Source organism: Ammospiza caudacuta, chromosome 4 (assembly GCF_027887145.1).
Source record: "Ammospiza caudacuta isolate bAmmCau1 chromosome 4, bAmmCau1.pri, whole genome shotgun sequence".
Lineage (NCBI taxonomy): Eukaryota > Metazoa > Chordata > Aves > Passeriformes > Passerellidae > Ammospiza > Ammospiza caudacuta.
The window spans coordinates 67319192-67339887 of NC_080596.1; the positions used below are offsets into that span (position 1 = coordinate 67319192).

Below are 20696 nucleotides of genomic sequence, written 5' to 3' on the forward strand. Positions count from 1 at the left end.
TAACAGAGTATTTTGTGTGCAGACTCAACTGTATAACTTGTGCAGCCTGTGTGTGACACCAGTGTGCTTTGTGTGCACAAGGCTGTAGCTGAACTGGTACATGAGGAGAGAGACATACTGGTACCTTGCTGATTTGTTTGTCATTCATTCTGATCTGTTTTTTTTTAATTTTATTTCTTTTTAATTAATATAGAGGCTTTAATTTTAAAGGTCATGGAACTAGGGAGTAACTTTTGCATGTTTTGTTCATTCCCCTGCTTGACCTCTGTGATAGGTGGCAGAACCTCTGTGGTTCATCATGAGCTAAAGGATGCTGCTGTATTTGGTTTTCATGGCTGCCAGGGACAGGAGTTTTATTGAGTCCAACAGCTCTATGGAATGGGCAGTAAATCTTCAGTAACACAAAAACTGAGTCCTAAATATCCTAAATTCATTTCTAAATACCCGAAACTATTTAATAGGCTTCTTTCCTTCCAGGAACTGAACTTAGCCTTTCCCAGTGTAATGTACCTTCAGGCTAGTTATCATTTGTTAGCAAATAAGTTTGTATTGCTATTTTGTAACACACTGCATTAATGTATAGTTGAAATTAATACGTATTTGAAATAAGCATGTTTTTATTCATTCTGTTAAAAAAAAGAAGATACACTTTTTGTTTATTTCAGAGGCCTGCGAATGAACAAAAAGAATTGCTTAATAAATGGAATGAAATGGGAACTGATGAGCCAGGTAAGGTCAACTAAATTTACATGCATTAAATTTTTGTACATAGAAAGGAAGGATGCATCTTACTTACCAGTCAAAGGTTAATCTAATCTCTTCAAGGCAAATTGATTTTGATCTTTCTTTCATTGGTAATGTGCCATTATGCCTAAATAAATACTTATTTCCTTATTATTTTGTTTCAAGTTACTGTACTAACATTGAATCATTACTGAGAGGCAATTGTGTCTTATTCCATATTCCAGTGCTTTAGAGATTTACTCAACTAGGAGACAGCCCCTCTTATTATAAACTCAGGCTAACAGAAAATATTCAGAGCTGTGGATAATTAAGCTCAGATGTTTCTTGACAAAAGATAAAAATAACTCTTTCACAGAATAATCAGTGATATTATACTTGGGGAAAATAAGGCTAACTCTTATGCTAGTTCATAGCCATGTTCCTTGAAAAGGATTTTGCAGAGGTGCTGGTTTGTATCACACTATCACCTCTCTGATGGCAAACACTTTGCATGGATTTTTTAGTACTGCTCCCCAGTTTTCATTTGACAGCAGTGTGTGGAATTCAATAATCTAAGCTGTAAAAAAACCACCTTGCTTTTGAAAATCATATCTTTCCTAAGTCTAAGAGTGATTCAGTGTAAACACTTAGGAGGATTAAGTAAAAGCTTCTTGTGACTACTGTGCTCTTCACAGAATCATAGAATGGTTTGGTCTGGAAGAGACCTTGAAGAACCCCCTCCTCTTCATTTAGCTGAGGTTTAAAAAAATAAGGCAATTATCAGTAGCATAATCATGACAGAATATGTGGTAGTTGTTGACACATATTTGTGAAGATGTTATTTTGATCTTTGCTCTAATCTGTTGTTTAAATTGCTAGATTGTGTTATAAATATGGCACATGTGTTTTTGATCTTTGGGTTTTAACATAGTGTCATTGAAATCTTACTTCAGATCTAAGTCTTTTCCGGCCTGTTTACGCACCTAAAGATTTTCTTGAGGTAAGCCTCTAAAAAACAGTACTCAGCCATTGGCTTGTATCCATTATAGTCTTTTATATGAAGTGGGGAAAATAATTGCTAAGTGTATTCCATACTAGTTGTTGTGTGTAGCAAGTGAAATTTGGCATGGTTTTTATGAATCCATGTTTGGTTTACAAAACAAAACGCTGTTGTCCCTTTTTTACTTTTTAACTGCAGTTTTAAATTGAACCTGTGATAAACTTCTCTATAGCATAGTCTGGGCCCAACTTTTTTTCCTTGGAGAGCAATTCTCAAGTGATTTTGTAAAGCATTTTACATTTTCAATTCCAATATATTAAGCTCATAAATCACAATATGTAAAGCTAATGGACTATTTGATAGTTGGGTGCAGACTTGTATGCAGTTGTAATTGTAGGTCATCTAGAAAGGTTTTAAAAAATCAAACATGAAACAGGACTGTGTGGAATTTCAAGGCTTTTGTATGTAATCAAACTGAATCATTAAAAAATTGGTGACTGGAATCTTTAAAGCCTTAAATGTCAGTATTATTAATAATTTTCTATGACTCAAGCACAGAACCTGATAGTAAAACAGTACTTATTACATGTCACTCCTTTTGTTCAGTTATGAAATTAATGTTGAAAATATTTTATTTATTTTGTTTTCCATCACTGTACTAATAGCCATGGTGTGTTTTTAATCTGGGATCTGTAAATAAATCCATCTTTTTTTTAGCTTTATTCAGTGACCTTCATGATCACTCTCTTTTTCTTTTATGCGATTTTCTTTCCAGAGTTTGCAGTTTCTTTAAATTAATAAGTCCGACAGTGAGATTATATGATATTAGAATACTTACAAGAGTGAGAACTGTAGAGGTACACAGTTATGAGAGAATTTCATAGGAGCTGGAAATTCATGGTAGAAAGAATCTTTACAGTTCAACATGAAATAAAAACCTATACTATGGAATAACAGTATGTAAGAGACTGTAAATTCCTTTATAGATTGCAGGTACTTACCTTCAGATGATTCCTCGTCCTTTAAATTATATTTGCTTTAAGTTTTCAATTCTGTAATTTCTTTTTCTTAAATGAAAGAAGATATTTTGATATATTATTATTTGGTAAAGAATTATTTTAGTAGCAAGTTATGTAGCGTTTTTATTGGAAACCCTGTAAGATTGCCGGTGTAAAAAGATGGATAAAAATTCTTTCAGAGAAAAGTAATGCTGAAAAATATCCTGGATACTATCCTGGATAGCCATCTCAAATATGTTGTTGGTATAGCTTAAATGAGGAAGTAAATTTTAGTCAAGACATTGCTATGTAGCCAGCACTTAATTGTGTATATTAAAAATTATTTCTGCTTTTTTATTGAGCTGACTTTTCAAAGTAGACTGTGTTAGCTTCCTTAAAAAATTCAATACTTTTTGATTTTGAAAATGTAGAGATATAATTTGATCATTTGTGTATATATATATAAGTTGTGGGAAATTATTTTGTGTTGAATGTACTGTTTGTAATGCTGATGATGCTGAGAGGAGTTCTGAATGTAAGCAAGAAATGACAGAGCTACAATTTTTAAGGTACTGATGAATCTTCGAAACCCAAATTATGAAAATGGAGAGCAGCCTAGTTTCAGAAATCATCTGGGACTAATTCAGGTTCCCTTAAAAGTTAAAGATATTCCAGAATTGGTAAGTATATTTTTTTCTTATAAGAGGTTTCTGTAGGAGTTTTTTTTCCTTTCTAATGAAAATGATTCTAACTAATAAAAATGAATATTAGTATCATAAATTTTTCCTTTTTGAAATGAAAATCAATCTAAATATGTAGTTAAAATACAGAGCATAAAGAAGTTCTATGAAAAAAATATTTTTAATGAGAAATAAAACATAACCAGTAAAATTTCTGCAAGGAGAGAAGTTTTCATTTTATGCTACACAGGTTTAATTTGTGCCAAAAATACACTTCTGTACATGTTATTCACTTAATCATTTTTCTTCTGTACAAGAAACTTCAAATTTGTAGCACATCTCAATTCTGCAGATTCTGTACAGGATCAGTAGCCTGACAATGAGTTAGCTTCTGACTTTGTTCTCAATATAATTTTAAATCCCTTTATTGTCAGGTTGTAAATGAAAAGAAATGTTTGAGTACTAGTGTATTATATGGGAGAGTTTTTCTCAATGCTTCACTGATGAGGCTCTTGCAGATTATATGCTAGTAGAAAAACCTTCATCTGGGTAGGAAAAGAGATGGGAATTAGAGATCCTTAGCCCAGTCTTTCATTACCCCTTCACTACATCCAGGTGTAGTGACATCCACACCTGACGTGCAAACTGGGACTTATGTGTAAAACTAAAGTAAGAATTGATGTGAGATTCTATTTCAAATGTGTGCATTTAGAAGAACTGAATTTGGTTCAGAAAATATTCCCAGTAAGCCTTCCAAAAGAAATCTCAAATGATTTAGAGAATTAAACTTGTTTATATGTTATGGTTCTGTTCCTTTCCAGAAAGAAGACTTTAGTGAACTAGGCTTAAATATAGGACAGCTAGGTATTGATGATTCAGCACAAGTGCCTCCTGGTAAGCTAATGCCATGCTCCAGTCATTCAAACAGAACACTAATGAGTAGAATCCTTTGAAATGATTTTAAAAATTGTGTCTTTTTCCCACAGTAAACAATAAATATTTGTTCTGTAACTATGATTGTAGGGATTTTTATAGTAAAATATAGCTAATAATAGAAAACACTGCATATATGAAGAGTCAGATTTGGAGAAGTTTTTAAGACATCACTTCAAGTAGAGAATACATTAATTTCAATATGTTTGAACACTGCAAGATCTAGAGAACCACATTGCCTGTTTCCAGAAATACAGAAATTATCAGTAAATATTAATCCAGCTAACAGATAGGTGTATTTTTTATACATATATATATATATACAAACACTTAAAATAGCTGTTGTCAAAATACTACAGGACATATCCATATATTAATATTCAGTAACTTAAATAGCATATAACCTCTGTTGGTTTTCCATGTATGAATCTGTTGCTGTAGGAAGAGGTTTTAAAATGGTATTTCCACATAAAAATGGAAATCACTGTAATATCACAAGATTTTTCTTTTTAAATGGAAACTTGCCTAGTTGAAAATCATGTAGTATAGTGCTGCTTTGATATTTGTGTTTTTGAAACACAAAATTAGTTTTTGAAAAAATTTTGACTCTGGTGCAGGTTAGCTTTTAGTGATATTAGCAATAAATAGCAGCTGAATGTAATGATGTGTGTTAAAATTATTAAATACATTATCAGCTGGGGTGTCTTTTTCATTTATTTTTTGTCATGCTTTTCTGTGTTTTTATTTTCTAGAGTTCTTTGAAAATGAACATGTACGTGTTGGGCAGAAAGGTATGGATCTGTTTTTATCTGTAATAAACGGAGTAGTTAAGAATGCATTTAGTAAATTGGTATTTGCATGTACCTCTTAGAATTTTGAGAACTTAGACTTGTAATTTAGATAGACAATCACTAATACTGTTATCATTTAGACAGGGACAGAAAAGCAAACATTTGCAGTCTACCAGCAGCTGTCAGATAAAGAGCTCCACAGGTATTTCAATAAAAACAAAATAGGAAGCACATTGACATCTTTTTGGTGGCAACTTAACTTACTGCACTACTGAATTGCAGTTTAAAATCAAAATTCTGTGGAGTCCCTTGTCTGCACACAAAGATCTCATCATTGTAATGGGATCTATGCCTTTGTGTCAGAATAGTCCTTTTAGTGAAATCAGTTGCAATTGCAGAATATTGCAGTGTTAGCAATTAGTATTCCATATTAGCCACTATGGAATATTCACTTACTTGTCTCTTTATACTGCCTTTTCTGAAAAGTTCCGGGATTATTTTTGTAGGTTGAGAAATAACCTACAAAAGGAAGGGGAAGTTAAAAGAAATAATAATTTAATAGTTTAAGTTTGCTTATAGAAGAAGCATACAAGGAATGGTTGAAATACACCAATGTTTACTCATTACTCTTCTGATTCCTGAACATTAACATTAAAGGAAAAAAATGACAGGATACTGTCCAAAAAGTTCTTCATCCTAATTTTTTTGTTGCAGTAACAAAACAAGGATCTTTCTCTCTTTCTTTCTTTCTTACTTCTTTTGTTGGAATCTTTCTGTCCTTACACTGTCAATTTTCTAATCCAAGAGCAACTAATTAGGTACTGTCCACCTCTCTGTTCTTTTCTCATTCTTCCAATAAATGATTTTTTCTGGACTTCTTGAGCCATTCATTCAACTCCACATTGTCATTCGTATTTGTTGTGTATATAATACATATATATACATATATATATATATATATATATATATATATATATATATATATACACATATATATACATATATGTATACACACACACATATATGTATATATATTTGTCATATTGTCTATACTGAGAGGCTCTATTCTAGAGAATGCCTTAGCTTTTCCTATATTCAAAGATCAAAAATTTTGTAAATATGTGAGTGCCTTGACCAAAAACTGAAATATCTTTTCATTCAGCGGGAGTCCTGCTGCATGCTCTAACAGGTGTTAGTTATGACTTTGTTTGCCACTGAGGTATTGATTTTGCTTTTATATTAGATGTATTTCCAAGTCTGAGGATATTGTGAATATCAAGTTCAATGAGATACAGAAAAGCAAGCTGTTAGACACTTCAGAAGAATTAGAGGAAATGGATTTGGAAACTTCTGAGTAGCAGTCAAACACCTATGTAATGTCTAGATAATAACAAAGAAATTTCTCACCAACTCTCTCTTTTGTGAAGGACATTTTGAGTACCAGGGTACAGTTAATCACACACCCTTGGTGAGGAACATTTTTACCAGATTACAATAGCTGAAGATGTTTGTCTTTCAAGTTTATAGATTGAAGTAGGGAATGAGGTAATCTCTTCTGTGGTATATACAGTACTGTATTCAGCATGAGGCCCTTGTGACAGAGTAGCCTGAAGCTTCACAACTGTGACCCAAATAAGCAGACCTGTCAGCAGTAGAGTATTTGTTTTATGTCAATATGAAGGCAAACCAATATCTTTTTATGTCTTTATCCTCTAGAGTAAATATACCAATAATGAGAGAACATGACAGTACACTCTGAAATGGAAAATTCTGCCCCACAGTTATCTGTGAAGATACTCATATAGTTAATATGGAAAGAAGGAAGACACAAAAAAAGAATGAGTGGCAATCTCCTGTTTCAACTGAGATACCACTCATAGTTAAGCCAGGAATATTTTGTGGCTATAAATGGCTGCTTGTTCTGCATGATGCCAGCTTAGTAGCTGCAACTAGCCTTGATACAGTCATGTGTACATACTCAGTCTTATTTTATGACAAAATGTAGTATAGCCTTGCTGATTAATACAAATTGCATTATTTCCCAAGGGATTACTTAAAAATTGCAGTGTGGAAACGATATCTTTTCAATATTTGCCTATTAGCTGATGCTTACAGCATGGTAAGCCAGTTTTTAAAGTTAAACTTTAAAGTATTTGATAGAAGTCTTACACTACATCAACTCTTTACCTGTTTGTTTCTTACAGTGTTAGCAGAGCAAGATAGTGCTGCAGCTCAGCAGTATGTTCGTCAGGGATGTCCAACAGCCCTCCGAGCTGATCTGTGGGCTCTCATTCTTAACATTTCCAATCAGCCAGAGGTAAGCAGTGAAGGGAGAGTAAAATGTGAAGACTAGGTGAGAGCACAAAAGTGCAAGCACATATTTTCTAGTGATGTTTTTTTCCAAAATAGAAATGCTCTACCGAGTTGTCACAGAAACTGATAAACATTTTATGATTTAAAAAGCTCTGGGCTGTGGTGAAGTTTTTGCCACTCTTCCTAATTTTTAATAGATATGTGAGCAAAATACCGTAGAACAAATTATTCAGTTGATCTGACTGACTCCTGAGATTTTCCTATATGATCCTGATTTTTTTTAGAAGGGACAAGAAAAAATACCTGGGAAGGAGACTGAACTCCTCATATCTTTGCTAAGTTTTATAAAAAGCTTTTTCACGGTTGTTTAACCCTATCATCATATGCACTTACATATCTTATAAGTTGCTTTATATGTTATGGCATATACTCTGCATAGGTACAATCAGAAAGACTTAGAGAGGAGCTGGTAAGATGTGGGTTGTTTCTATGTTCACTTGTACTGCAACAGTTTTTCATTGTACCTTATATTTGATATAAGTCCTCAACAATGAAATTTTTCAGTATCTTAAGCCATGCCATAGTTATTGTATTTAATGTACCTTAAAAAGTTAAATCCCTCTTTAAGATCTTTGCAAAATTGGGGAAACGTTGATGTGAGGCTTTTATATGTACATAATAATTTACCTTGTGATATTTTTTTACACACTTAGCAAATTATACTTGTCAGCTATAGATGAAAAAGAAAAATAAACTATTTTAAGCATGTGCATTATTCTGAGGCTGAATGCAGTAGAAGTTTTCATTTAAGAGACATTCTGCCAGATCCAGAGCCTTGAGACTGAACTGAGTAGATTGTGTGCAAGGAATTAGTGGTGAGACAGTGCTTTGTGATGATGCTGAAGGAACTCCAGAAAGATGAGGGCAAGTGGCTAGAAAATGGTAATGATAACAATGAGAAAAAGTGGTAAGGGCAGATAAAGTGATGCAGAGTGGGAAAATAGTCTGCTACTTTGAGATTATCAAAATAAAGGATTGAAAAACAGTGAAATACAAAATGCACTCTCAGTCCCCATAGAAAACAGAGGTTATCAAGTTGGGACAAGATACACTATGTTGAAGAAAGTAATTTAAGCTGTGAGGTAACACCTTAAACTTTCCGTTTTCTTCATGCAAAACTGAAACTGTTCTAATGTAACAGCTGTCACAATCTTCTGTCTTCTCTTCCAAGACTATTTTTGCATAGCATTTTTTGTCCTGGGTTCTAAGTTAAAGTTGTTCTGTGAACTTTGAGTACATGCATTTAAAAGATTGATTTTCTGAATGAGTTCTAGCAGGCTGCCCATGGATCAGGTAGAACAGCATGTGGATTACCACAGCTATATTGTAAGCTGAATAGCCATGGTTCAGTTTAAGCACTGCATTAACTAATGTTTCTTACACAGAAGTAAGCTGTGACTACTGCCAAAATGCTAACACCCTGAGATGTTCTTCTTGCATAGCATGAATACATGGCTTTCTTTTTTGTGAAGTATAGCAAAGCAGTTTCCATATACATGTAGCTGTTTTATGATCTGTTGAATTTCATGTAGACTTTATGGATTTATCTAATATTTCTTTTCTCTACCTCTTGTGAATAGTTCCTCTGCTGGAGTTGAGTTGTCTGTGGACATTCCTTGCCGTAATATTTCTGATTTGCAATTTAGGTTCTATTACATTTCTAGCTGTATGAATCTCTAAATCACATGAAATGTGAATTTCCTTTCTTTGATGTGAAACATTATGAGGGTATGGTATGGGCAGCATTGTGTGTGATAGCATCTGATATTGTTGTTTGGACAATTTTATTCAGTAAAGCTCAGCCTCTGTATAAAGCTAATACACAGCCAAGCAAGGAATGATACTAACAGTCAAGCATTGAATAATAAAAATGATAAACTGTGAGCTCTGTATGCAGGATTATTTAGAAATGTATAAACACATTGCCTGACAATGAATTGTTTCTCAGTTTTCATTTGTAATGGTACACTTTAGAGGAACTGTGTTAAAAGAGCCTTTTTAGGGTTACAAAGATAAACATTTGAAGGTGAACGGTGTCACAGTTAATATTGTCTGTGTAAACAGTCCAATTTGCTGTATATATATTTTAATCATATGATCTTGAATCAGAGAATCACAGTTATTTCCTGTGGGATGTCTGTCTCATTGCATGAAATGGATGGCACACACTTACTGAGAATCTGTTTAATTTTTTTTCCCCTTCTGTTCATAGTGTTGCAGAATTGTTTAGTCTCTGCATGCTACTGAAACAGTGTTTAGGAAAGAAGTTTGTTCATTATCTGATAGGCTTTTTCTTCCCCATTTTTTGAGTTAATAGGTGGAAAATCTTAATGCTGAAAATTCCAGCATGGAAAAATCAGTGGTGCTTTACTTTGCTATAGGTATTATTAAATGTAGTTTCCAAAGTTTAAAAACTTAATAAATACATGAGGTGGCAAGTTCATAATGGGACATTATGTAAATCTGCCTTATCAGAAGGTTTTTGAGATTAGGATCAGTAGCCAAAGGTCCCCACTGTACCATTCAAACAGCAGAAAACCCAGTTACAGTAACAGACTGTTATCATCTTTGGCTGCACAAGGATGTACTTTACAAGTAGATTTCACAGATCTCTGGCAAAAGGAGAATGAGCTTTGGGCCTTCTTCAAGAATTCACTGGGAGGGTCTTCCTTTAACTCTTCTGTTTTCTCTTTATGTAATCTGATTAGGTATTTGTTTTGTCCTTGTTAGATTGAGAGGCAAGTGCAATCACATGGTAAGGGTGACTAAAAATGGGTCATGACCTGCCAGCAGTTCATCAGTGAGTGTAGCTCTAGTGCCAGGGATTTCATGACAGGACACATGTGGACTGTGCTGGCACGGAGGTTGCTGAGTAATCCAAACCTTTATTTCAGAGAAGGTGAATATCCAGATTCTGTTCAAAGTAGCTTTGCTGGGTTCTGCTGAAAGATACTGTTCTCTCTGGGCCAGTCCTTTCAGAGCTCTCTTATGCTCTCAAGTGGATACAATATGAATGTTTTGGGATGTGGCTCTGTAAGGTCAAGAAGGCTGCTCACTGCAATCCTGAAATGTACTTAATTTCAGTTTGGAAAGATAAGTATATTTGGAGGTATGGTATTTTTATACCACCTATAATTTTCAGAAAAGCTGCAGTCTATATGAAAATGCAACATATTTTTGAGGGAGAAAAAGTTTACAAATCAATGTTACATGAAAATTCAGCAGACGAAAAAGAAATGTTGAATCAGGTGAAAATAGTAAGATTTTTGTTTTATAACTGAAAAAATTTTAAATAATGTAAGAAATGTAATGCATTTTTGGACACAAACCATGATAGATGCTTCATAAATATGCAGTGCTTTTTCAGTTGAACACATGCTTCTTTTTTTTTAATTGCTCAAAATTAATTTTTTTACTTTAAATATTCATGTCATGTCTCAAATGATGGTAATATTCTTAATTTTAGGACATCTTGTATTATGAACAGCTTAAGTCAAATGTGATTCAGCACAACCTTTTAGTGGACAGCCTGATTTACAAAGTAAGTAATTCACTAAACAGTGAGTTCATGTGCTTATCACACTTTGTATCTTCTTGTTGGTTTTTGTAACAAAGAAAATACTAGATGGTTTGGTTTTGAGGAGTGCAAAAATCATTAGTGTGAACTTATTATTGTGAACTTATTCCTTGTGCCTGTGTTGTCTCTTGTGTAAGACATTTGGGTTGAACTATTAAGTCATAAAGGAATGATATCTTCATTTGAATGAGTAACTGGGTTTGTGAGAAAGAGCCAACAGGGTATGACTGCTTCCATTTCAAGTTTCAACTCTTAATATAAAATACTTAATCATCAAGTTAATACAGCATTTTTTAAATTTTAAAATGTGGAGTCTAAGCTTAGCTGTAGTTCTTGGAAGGAAAGTGAAACAGTGTCTTCTGTCACCATGTTAAGTTTAGCCTCCATGGGAGTCTGAAGAAAGGTCTTTTGGCTTCAAAGTCTTGTATTTTTTTATTACAGGATGTGAAGCTGACAGCAAGCAACGATGATTACTATTTTGTATTTGAGGATTATTTATATCAGGTATGTAACTATTTTTTGGTTAGAAAACCTAGGAGGTATATTTCTGTAGGATTGTATCATCCTTGGAGAGAACTGCCTTTGTAAGGCAGAGTACAATGGGACAGATACATCTCTTCACTGCATATACTTTCTCTTCTGCGTAGCAATCTTGGGCACTTCAACAGATTAAGCAGGGCAAGCTTCTACAACTCCTGCTATGAAGGACCATACACAATGTCTTTCCAGTGCACTAAGCTGGAAAATACAAAGTCAGCCATATTTGTCCTCTCTCCAGCTTTGCAGTGAGTAACCCCCAACAATTAAAAGTTGTTGTGTACAGAAAAACTAAGTAATGAGAAGTATATTCAGGGTTCCATTTAAAATACCCCCTTGCTTTACAGTGACCTATTGCAATAAGCATATTGACATATTTTTAAATTAAAGACATTGATTCTAAATAAGGTAGTGACAGGTATGGTTACTTGTAGGATTGCTCCCATCACAAAACTGGCTGATTGGTGAGGGTCAGATGGCTGGAAGCTGGCTGATGTGACGCCCATTCACAAAAAGGCTGGGAAGGAGGATCCTGGTAATTATAGTCAGCCTGACCTCAGTACCTGGTATGGTTATGGAACAGTTTATATTGAGTGTTATCACACAGCACTCACAGGAGGGCCAGGGTATCAGACCCAGCCAGCAGCACGGGTTTAGGAGGGGTAAGTTGTGTTTGACCAGCCTGATATCCTTTTATGACCAGGTGACCTGGCTGGTGGATGCAGGAAAGGCTGTGGGTGTTGTGTACCTGGACTTCAGCAAGGCCTTTGACACTGTGTCCCACAGCACACTCCTGGAAAAGCTGCAGCCCATGGCTTGGCCAGGAGCACTCTACTGGGTTACTGAAACTGGCTGCATGGCCGGGCCCAGAGGGTGGTGGTGAATGGTGCTGCATCCAGCAGTGGTGTCCTCAGGGGTCTGTGCTGGGACCAGTTCTGTTCAATATTTTTATTGACGACATGGATGAGGGGATGGAGTCTTTGATCAGTAAATCTGCAGATAACTGGGAGTGTGTGTTGATGTGTTGGAGGGTAGGAGAGTTCTGTGGAGAGACCTGGAACAATGGGATGGATAAGCAGAGTCCAATAAGATGAAGTTGAGTAAGTCCAAGTGCTGAGTCCTTCATTTTGGCCACAAAACCCCCTGCAGCACTACAGGTTGGGGATGGTGTGTTTGGACAGTCCCCAGGCAGAAAGGGCCATGGGGGTGCTGGTGACAGCCGGCTGAACACGAGCCAGCAGGGAGCCCTGGTGGCCAAGAAGGCCAAGGGCATCCTGGCCAGTGCCAGGAACAGCCAGCAGGAGCAGGGAGGTCATCCTGCCCCTGTGCTCAGCACTGGTGAGGCCACACCCTGAGTGCTGTGTCCAGCTCTGGCCCCTCAGTTTGGGAAGGGCCTTGGGACACATCCAGAGGAGGCAGCGAGGCTGGAGAGGGGCTGGGAGCACAAACCCTGTGAGGAACCCCTGAGGGAGCTGGGGGTGCTCAGCCTGGAGAACAGGAGACTCAGGGGTGACCTTACCACTCTCTACAACTCCCTGAAAGGTGTTTGCAGTCAGGTGGGGTTGGTCTCTTTCTCCAGGCAGCAACTGACAGAACCAGAGGGCACAGTCTCAAGCTGCACCAAGGAAGTTTAGGTTGGATATTAGGAAGAAAGCTTTTAATGGAAAGAGTGATAAAGTACTGGAATGGTCTCTCTGAGGAGGTGGTGGAGTCACCATCGCTGGATGTGTTTAAAAAAGACTGGATGTGGGACTCAGTGCCATGGTTTAGTTGAGGTGTTAGGGATGGGTTGGACTTAATGATCTTGAAGATGTCTTCCAACCGAGTTAGTCTGTGATTTTGTGAAATTCGCAAACTGTCTGAATAATGTCAATGCAAACATTGATATTTGTTCAATAAATGTTTACATGTAGGAGTTTTTCTTGATTTAATGGTCAAAGATGATCTTCATTATTGTTAATACTGTGTCTTCATCTTGGGATGTGAAAATCTGGTTCCTATTTCTTTTTCATTCATTATGTAGACTACCATGACATTAATTAGTCATTAACTGACACTTGCAGTAGGCAGGGGATTACAAACTATGAAGAACTTGAAAGTAGTATATGATATAATATTTTGTTTTAAGGCCATCAGAAATAGATTTTGCTCATCATTCTCAATATATAACCCAGTTGAATGTTTTCCTTTTTTATATCTCTACTGACTAAAAGAATAGCTGCAGAATGAAAATCATTAAAAAGACTAAACTGTCTTTAGTAGTTTGAAGAAGACTCACCAAAAATCTCTGAAAAATTATGTGGCGAGTTTTACTGCAGGGCTTTGAAGCAGCAAATATCTCAAACTTCTAATTATTTGTTGCTCTAGTTTTGATTGCCATTTTGTAGTATTCCTCAGACATTGTTCTAGAAAAAAGTTATCCATTTTCCTTGATAATTTCCTCTTCCAACCTAATTTGCAAATGCTTTACTGCCAAATTATTTTGTTCTATAGCCACTGGAAAAATTTTGTTGTATGAGTCACTGTGATATGGGATATTATTTATTGATTTAATATGATGAATGGAATTAAATATTGGCTAAATAAGATAGATAATGAAAATGTTAGTTTAAACGAGATACATTAATTCCGGGTTTGCACTGGTTTTATCGGTTTTTTTCATGACTAGTTACTGCCTCTTAAGTTTTCCAAGCCATTGAGCAGAGTGTGTCCTTTGTGTGTTGTGAAACAGATGAAATGTCCATCAAGATGAGAAAATCTGGGTTTAAAATTATGATGAGGATATTTTGTTGCGTTATTGGTACCTCTTCAGTAGCATACTACTGTTTTCAGGAAAAACACTGTGAAATGGCAGAATTTATTTCCTTTAATATCTTTACTTTCTTTTTACCAAAGTTTACTTATTTTTATTACTTCTTCATAACTATACAGGTACTTTTAATAAAGCAGTTTCTTGTTGATAAAAGCTTTGACTTTGGTTTTTTTTTTCTTTCCCTCAATAATTTTAATTCAGTGGTTCTCTTTTCAGTTGGATTATAAATATCCAATATTTTGGTTAATATTTCTGTATTTGAAAAGGGCCATTGTTTTCTTTAGCACTATCATTTTGTTAATGAGGAAAATAACATGGATTAATAGATTTGTAAATTCTTTGTTTCAGACCAGAAGTTCAATTTGAACGATTTAGTCTTATATCCTGCAGAATGAATACGTGCAAAGAACCTTGCCCAGAGTTTTTGGGCATAGTCATAACTTAGATTTGAGCTAGAGTCTATCACTTATAAAGATGCAGTCTTCATTTAAAGACTTCCAGATAATGGGACTGGACAGTGTATTCTGAAAAAGAGGGCCTCAAATGAAGGTTACATTCTTTCCCCCATGAGAAAACATAGTTTATGTCCTGTTCAGATTAGTTTCTCTTTTGTTCACCTCAGTTAACATACACATAGAATTACATTTGCCTGTGCATTGTTATTGTCAGTGATATTTTGGCAGCTATTAACATGATTGTGTATTGCAGAAAAATAATATTTAGTTTAAACTGTTTGAGATAAAGAAAGTATTATTCATTTTTAAAAGATGTTTGTATTTGAGAAATAGTTTTGAGGTTCAAAAAAGAAAAAAAGTCTCAAAATATGACCTGCTTTCCATGAAAAAAAATTTAAAGCAATAATAGTCAGGTGTGTCATTTTGCTTGTTTCCTTTTGGCAAATGCTGATATGTGGAAGTTGTTTGCACCAATTAGTGGAAGGAAAAATGCATTCATTTTTATTCACAATAAATTATATAGTGAAACATTTCCTCCTTTTACACCTTGATTACAGTTATAATAAACTCTTAAAATTTTCAAGAGCAGAGTGTCCTGGGTTCAGCTAGGGTAGAGTTTATTTCTTCTCAGTAGCTGTTGCAGTGCTCTGTTTTGGATTGGGAATGAGAATGGTGTTGATAACACGCTGATATTTTGGGGTATTGCTAAGTTGTGTTTATCCTAAGGACTTTTTCCTTGTCTCATGCTCTGCCAGTCAGGAGGTATACAAAAGAAACTGGGAGGGAGCATAGCCAGGACTGATGAAAGGGTATTCCACACCAAAGAATGTCATCATGCCTGGTCTGGGTTTGGGAAGGGTCTGGCATTAGTCTTTTATTATCATTATTATTATCATTTGCCATTATTCTCTTTCTAAACTGTTCTTAGCCTACAAGTTCTGCTTTGATTGTCCTCCCCATTCCACCGGGGTGGAGAGGGAGAGGGAGGGGGTTGAGCGAGCTGAGAGTGATGCTTGGTTTCCAGCTGGGCTTAAACCCCGACAGAGAGGGATTCAGGTGTGCAAAAGTCAGCCGGGAGTCAAAGTCTGCCTTACGTCTGCCCTCTCGTGTATGTTCTCCATAGTGCAGCCTTTCAGTGCACGAAAACACGAAGATTTTTAAATGCAGTACTAATTATTACCATTTTTACAACTCCAGATAGGATGAGATTCTTTATTGTGTTTTTTTTTTTCTGTGAATGCTTTTACGGCTTAATTTTATACTCAGTTGCTGTGAATACAGTTGTTTTCATTATTTAAACAATAAAACCCAAATATACTTTAGAGTATACTACGTGCATTTTTGATCTTTAGGATACAAGGCAGGCATTATAATCTGTTTTTTGAAAGAGCTGAATTGCTTGCAAACATTTTGTAAAGATCCTGGTAATGAAAGCAAATGTAATTTCTTCCAAAGCTGCACACATTTGAGAGTGTAAATGATTAGTATGCTTATTCACTTACTAGGACATCCCCAGGTCATAGTAACTCAGTTGAAAAACAGTCCAAAAGCTGTAAAAGCAGCCAGGTACACATAAAGTCACTAATGTTGTGGCAAAAGGGGATCAACACCTGCCAAGGAGGAAGGAGGAGGGTGGAAGAATGTGGATATAAATCTGATAACAAATGAACATGAATGTAAAATTATAGCAAGTTCAAAGTGAGCCTGGAAATTTGAGCAGGAAAACAAACTAAGGTGGTGAAGAACTTTCAACCTTATTGGCTCTCTTAAATAGCATCTAATAGGTGCTAATAAAATTAAATTTGTTTGACATTGCTTTGATCCAGTTAATCAGCTGACTTTCTTTTCTGCAGGTGTTGCTGTGTTTTTCTCGAGATACATCTGTACTGGAGCACTTTACTTACAGTAGTGCCACCCCACCTAAATCTTACATACAAGGTAGAAAGAGTTGTTTCTAAAAAGATGATGTAGATTTTTGTTGACTGATACACTAATGCTGTATGTGAATTTGCTTTATGTTCATTGCACCCGAGTAGATTACCCTTTAAAGAATGTTAATAAAAATGTATCCAGCTGACTTCTGCATAGATTCTGACAGTTTAGAAGCTGATCACAGATTGCAATGTTGTTCTTTTACTCCACTTTGCTGTATATAGTTCTGCAGTGTTTTACCAGGAGAAATGAAACACAACAATGACAATATGGTAAAATCATGACAATGCCTGTCTTCATCAGTGCTAGATGTTTAAATAGACAATATTGTCCTCTGCAACTCCAATAAATTTAGCAACTGGAAGTTGTTATAGAATGTTGTCTTTGCAAAGCAGTGAGTTTTGCAAATATTTGTAGACAGGAGCAGAACATGTTGCTGAAGAACTGTTCAATAGTGTGGGAGAGTAGAGCTTTACCAAGCACTGATTTTTTAAAAAAAGCATGGCGTCTTCCAGAGTGTTAGCTTATTTTTGGATGTTCTTTGACTTGAGGTCTCATTATTTTTCTTAACAATCTTTAGACTTCTTGTTTCACTCCACTTGCCTTCTCTGCCAGCTTCTCATACCATTCTTCTGGATGTTTCCGTGTGTCTTAGAACCTCACCTGCCTTGATTTTACCTAGAGGTTCCTAATTTTGCCTTCCTTCTTGAGTCATTCAATAATCCAATCACTTTTTTTTCCCATGCACCTTCATCTTCTACATTCCCATTGATTTCCTTGGTCCTGGTGCCTGTGTATTTAGCCAAGTATGGTCCCTAAGTACTTTTTTTTGCACAGGACCTCTGCTGAGAGTTTTCATCTTGCTGCCTCTTATGTCACTATAAGTAATGTTTTTTTCAATTTTTAAATTTCTTTTTTATTGTTTTTTTTACTGTCTTTCACTGAATGGTGGAGTTTTCTTTATCTACTCCCTGAAATCAGCAAAGGGCAAAACAGCAGTGGGATCCCAGGCCTCACTTCAGACACAGAGCTGTGGCAGCCCAGAAACACAGTGGAGACCATCCTGCATATTCCTAGACAAATCCTGGGAATGATGTTGCTGATACCTAAATCTGTGCAGTGCAAATCCTAAAGGCTTGTACGTCCTATTTTTAGCTGATTTTCCAAGAGATGTACTTTATGCTAAAAATACTCATCCTCCCAGATTATAATTCCTGTTTGCACAACAAGCAAACTGTTGAAAGGAAAAGGAGAAAATAATTTTTAGTTTAATGAAGCAATTCATTTGTATAATTGGAAAATAGTGGATTTTGTTTTCATGGGGTAGTAGGCAGGAATTTTGTAGGTTAATTTTTATCTTATTTTAGTCAGTTTATGCTATAGGAAAATATCAAGGTGCAGATTCCATTGAACGTGACAAAAGTTCCATGTGCTGAAGTCTATTGTAAATACTAAATAGAGTACACAGAATATTCTATAAATTTTCATGTAATTAATTAAATTTTTAGTTAAATGTTCTCATTTTAGAACTAAAATAATTGCAAGTATTAATTAGTTGTAATTATGTTTAATCACACTTATATTTCTAAATAAATTGTTAAATTTTATTAATGGATTTTGGATTAATAATTTCTATAGTTAAAATATGGTTTAATAATGTGTTCATTTTGCAGGGAAGTTAGAAAAGTTATATGATCAGTGATTTTCTTCACTTAATTCTTTTGTATCCAGCAGATTACTTAAATATTTGTTTGTTACATCAGAACATCCATCTTCCTCTGTTGCAGACCTAACAGTGCCTTGAATATTTTTTTATCTGTTTGAAGGCTTTTCCTGTCCCTAGGTCAGTCTGCCCTTATTCCCTCCTAGAGCTTCCCTGTCATCCAGGTCTGCAGCAAACACCTTTAGAGTTCCTAAGACTCACCCAGATAGAATCTCAATAGAACTGAAAATTTTTAAATTTTGCTGAAATTTTGCTTTTCTTTTTTGTTGTTTGTCATCCTTCTTTATTGGTGCTGCATTTCAGTTTTATATCTGACATTGTACCTGTCTCATTGCATTGCTTGCCACACTTTGAGCAATGTCAGATGCTCAGTAATGTAATTATTCACGATTTTTGTAATTGTAGCTGAAAATCTACTTTTTAATTTAAATTGTTTAAATCTTTATACCTTTTTACAGCTTAATGACATTTTATTTGTGGTTTGATGATTCACAGGAAAACTTGGAATGGAAGAATATGCTGTTTTCTATCCTCCAAATGGTATGAATGATACTCTTGCCTCCTCTAGTGGTAGTTTGGAAAGATTTTTTTTCTCAAATGCATGATATTTTCTTTTTCTATTGCAAGTTATGTTTGGCTATTACTCTGTGAAATTCATTAATTTAAAGGAGTAAGCTGGATGGAAGCTACTCCAAACCCACATTCAGCCTCGTGTCAGTGATCACAAACAGATTTTGTCTTTGTGTGTGGTAAGGAGAAGGAAAACAACTTGTGATGCAGCAGCTTGTATTGAGTCTTGTATCAGCACTTAGAGGGTTTGAATGATAAATCATGAAACTGGCTGACCTCCCAGCTTTTCAGTACTTAACAAACCACACCCTAAAGTCTTCTCCTTTTAAAATGTGTGTTGACACAACAGATCTATGTAATTTTAATATCATTGCTGTTGTTATAACTTCAGTTATTAAAATTGGTTTTTTCAGCTCTTATCTTGACCTTTTTAATCCCTTATTGAATCCTTTCCCTCCATTTGTATTTCAAGCTCTTTCCTCTTGCTTTCAAGGCCTTATGTCACCAATCCTAAATCTGTGTCTCTGGCCTTGTCTTTTGTCTTATGTATTTCAGTGTAGTCAGTTGCAGTACACACTTTTGTTTCGCTTTTCTCTGTGTTTGCCTCTGCAAATCCTGCAGCTTTGTAGCCATGAAGCATTGTTACTACAATCTTTTGCCAAAGCAGCCACCTGTTAGCAATGTTATATAAAATCCACTGAATGGGAGCTAAGATCAGCTGGGAAGGAGGAGCAAGCTGTCATGCTACCACTGCCAAGTACTGTGAATGTTCTGAGTACTACATGAATTACTAGAGGTCTTGGCCTCCTTTTTTTCCTACTCCATTCTTGTCAGTGCGTGACATTTATGGGTTGTCATTTATCTGAAATTAGGTTCTGTTATCAGCAAAGCCTCTGTGTATCAGCTTCATGGAAACTGAGCTTTACTTGACTGTCTAGGAACTGTAGCTTGTGTTTAAGCATGTCATTGGTTGTACTGACATAGTTGATACTGTACTTAGGTATGTACAAGATGGAGACAAGGAAATACTTTATTCCTGATGTAGGCAGAATACAATTTGATAATGTGAGGGGGAATAATATTTATTGCATGCATAAAGAGGATTATTAAAGAACAAGAAAAGAAATATTTTTGTTTTGCAGGTGTAATTCCTTTCCATGGCTTTTCTATGTATGGTAAGTGTGATTCTCATAAGCTAAAAGCTCAGATTACTTTTCCTCATATTGAAGTTTAAAGCTGTATATACTTTTCTGCAACTTTTAAACTTGTGTATGTGCTTTTATGGTTTTTTGTGTATGAAGATTATTGAATATCATTTTTAAACTTTCTGGCTATTTTATTTACTCATATTACAGCTTGTTGCCATGTGGGAATTCCTTCTTTGAGAGCTAATAGCTGAGCTAAGCTACACATCTTAATCTATATGAATAGAGGCATAAAGTTTACCAAGAAAGTGCTCTTTCCTTGTGTTTCACTTCTGGATAGACCAAGTTACCCATGGAAAAAGGTCTTAAAAACATAAATAATCTGAAGGGCCTGTTGCTCTCTACATTTACCTACAAGAGATGTTAAAAGAGCATTACATAACATAA

The 20696-nt window shown here is 35.3% G+C and overlaps 1 protein-coding gene across 2 annotated transcripts in view; it reads left to right on the plus strand.

Moving 5' to 3' along the window:
- TBC1D19 (TBC1 domain family member 19) overlaps positions 1-20696 on the plus strand; it is a 46034-nt gene that overhangs the window by 18876 nt on the left and 6462 nt on the right. For both annotated transcript variants that reach the window (XM_058803597.1, XM_058803598.1), the window contains exons 6-16: positions 666-729; positions 1677-1723; positions 3291-3401; positions 4223-4295; positions 5087-5125; positions 7330-7442; positions 10965-11039; positions 11517-11579; positions 16733-16817; positions 19030-19074; positions 20247-20279. In XM_058803597.1, the coding sequence (XP_058659580.1) occupies positions 666-729; positions 1677-1723; positions 3291-3401; positions 4223-4295; positions 5087-5125; positions 7330-7442; positions 10965-11039; positions 11517-11579; positions 16733-16817; positions 19030-19074; positions 20247-20279 (748 nt within the window). The remainder of the gene's footprint in view (positions 1-665; positions 730-1676; positions 1724-3290; positions 3402-4222; positions 4296-5086; positions 5126-7329; positions 7443-10964; positions 11040-11516; positions 11580-16732; positions 16818-19029; positions 19075-20246; positions 20280-20696) is intronic.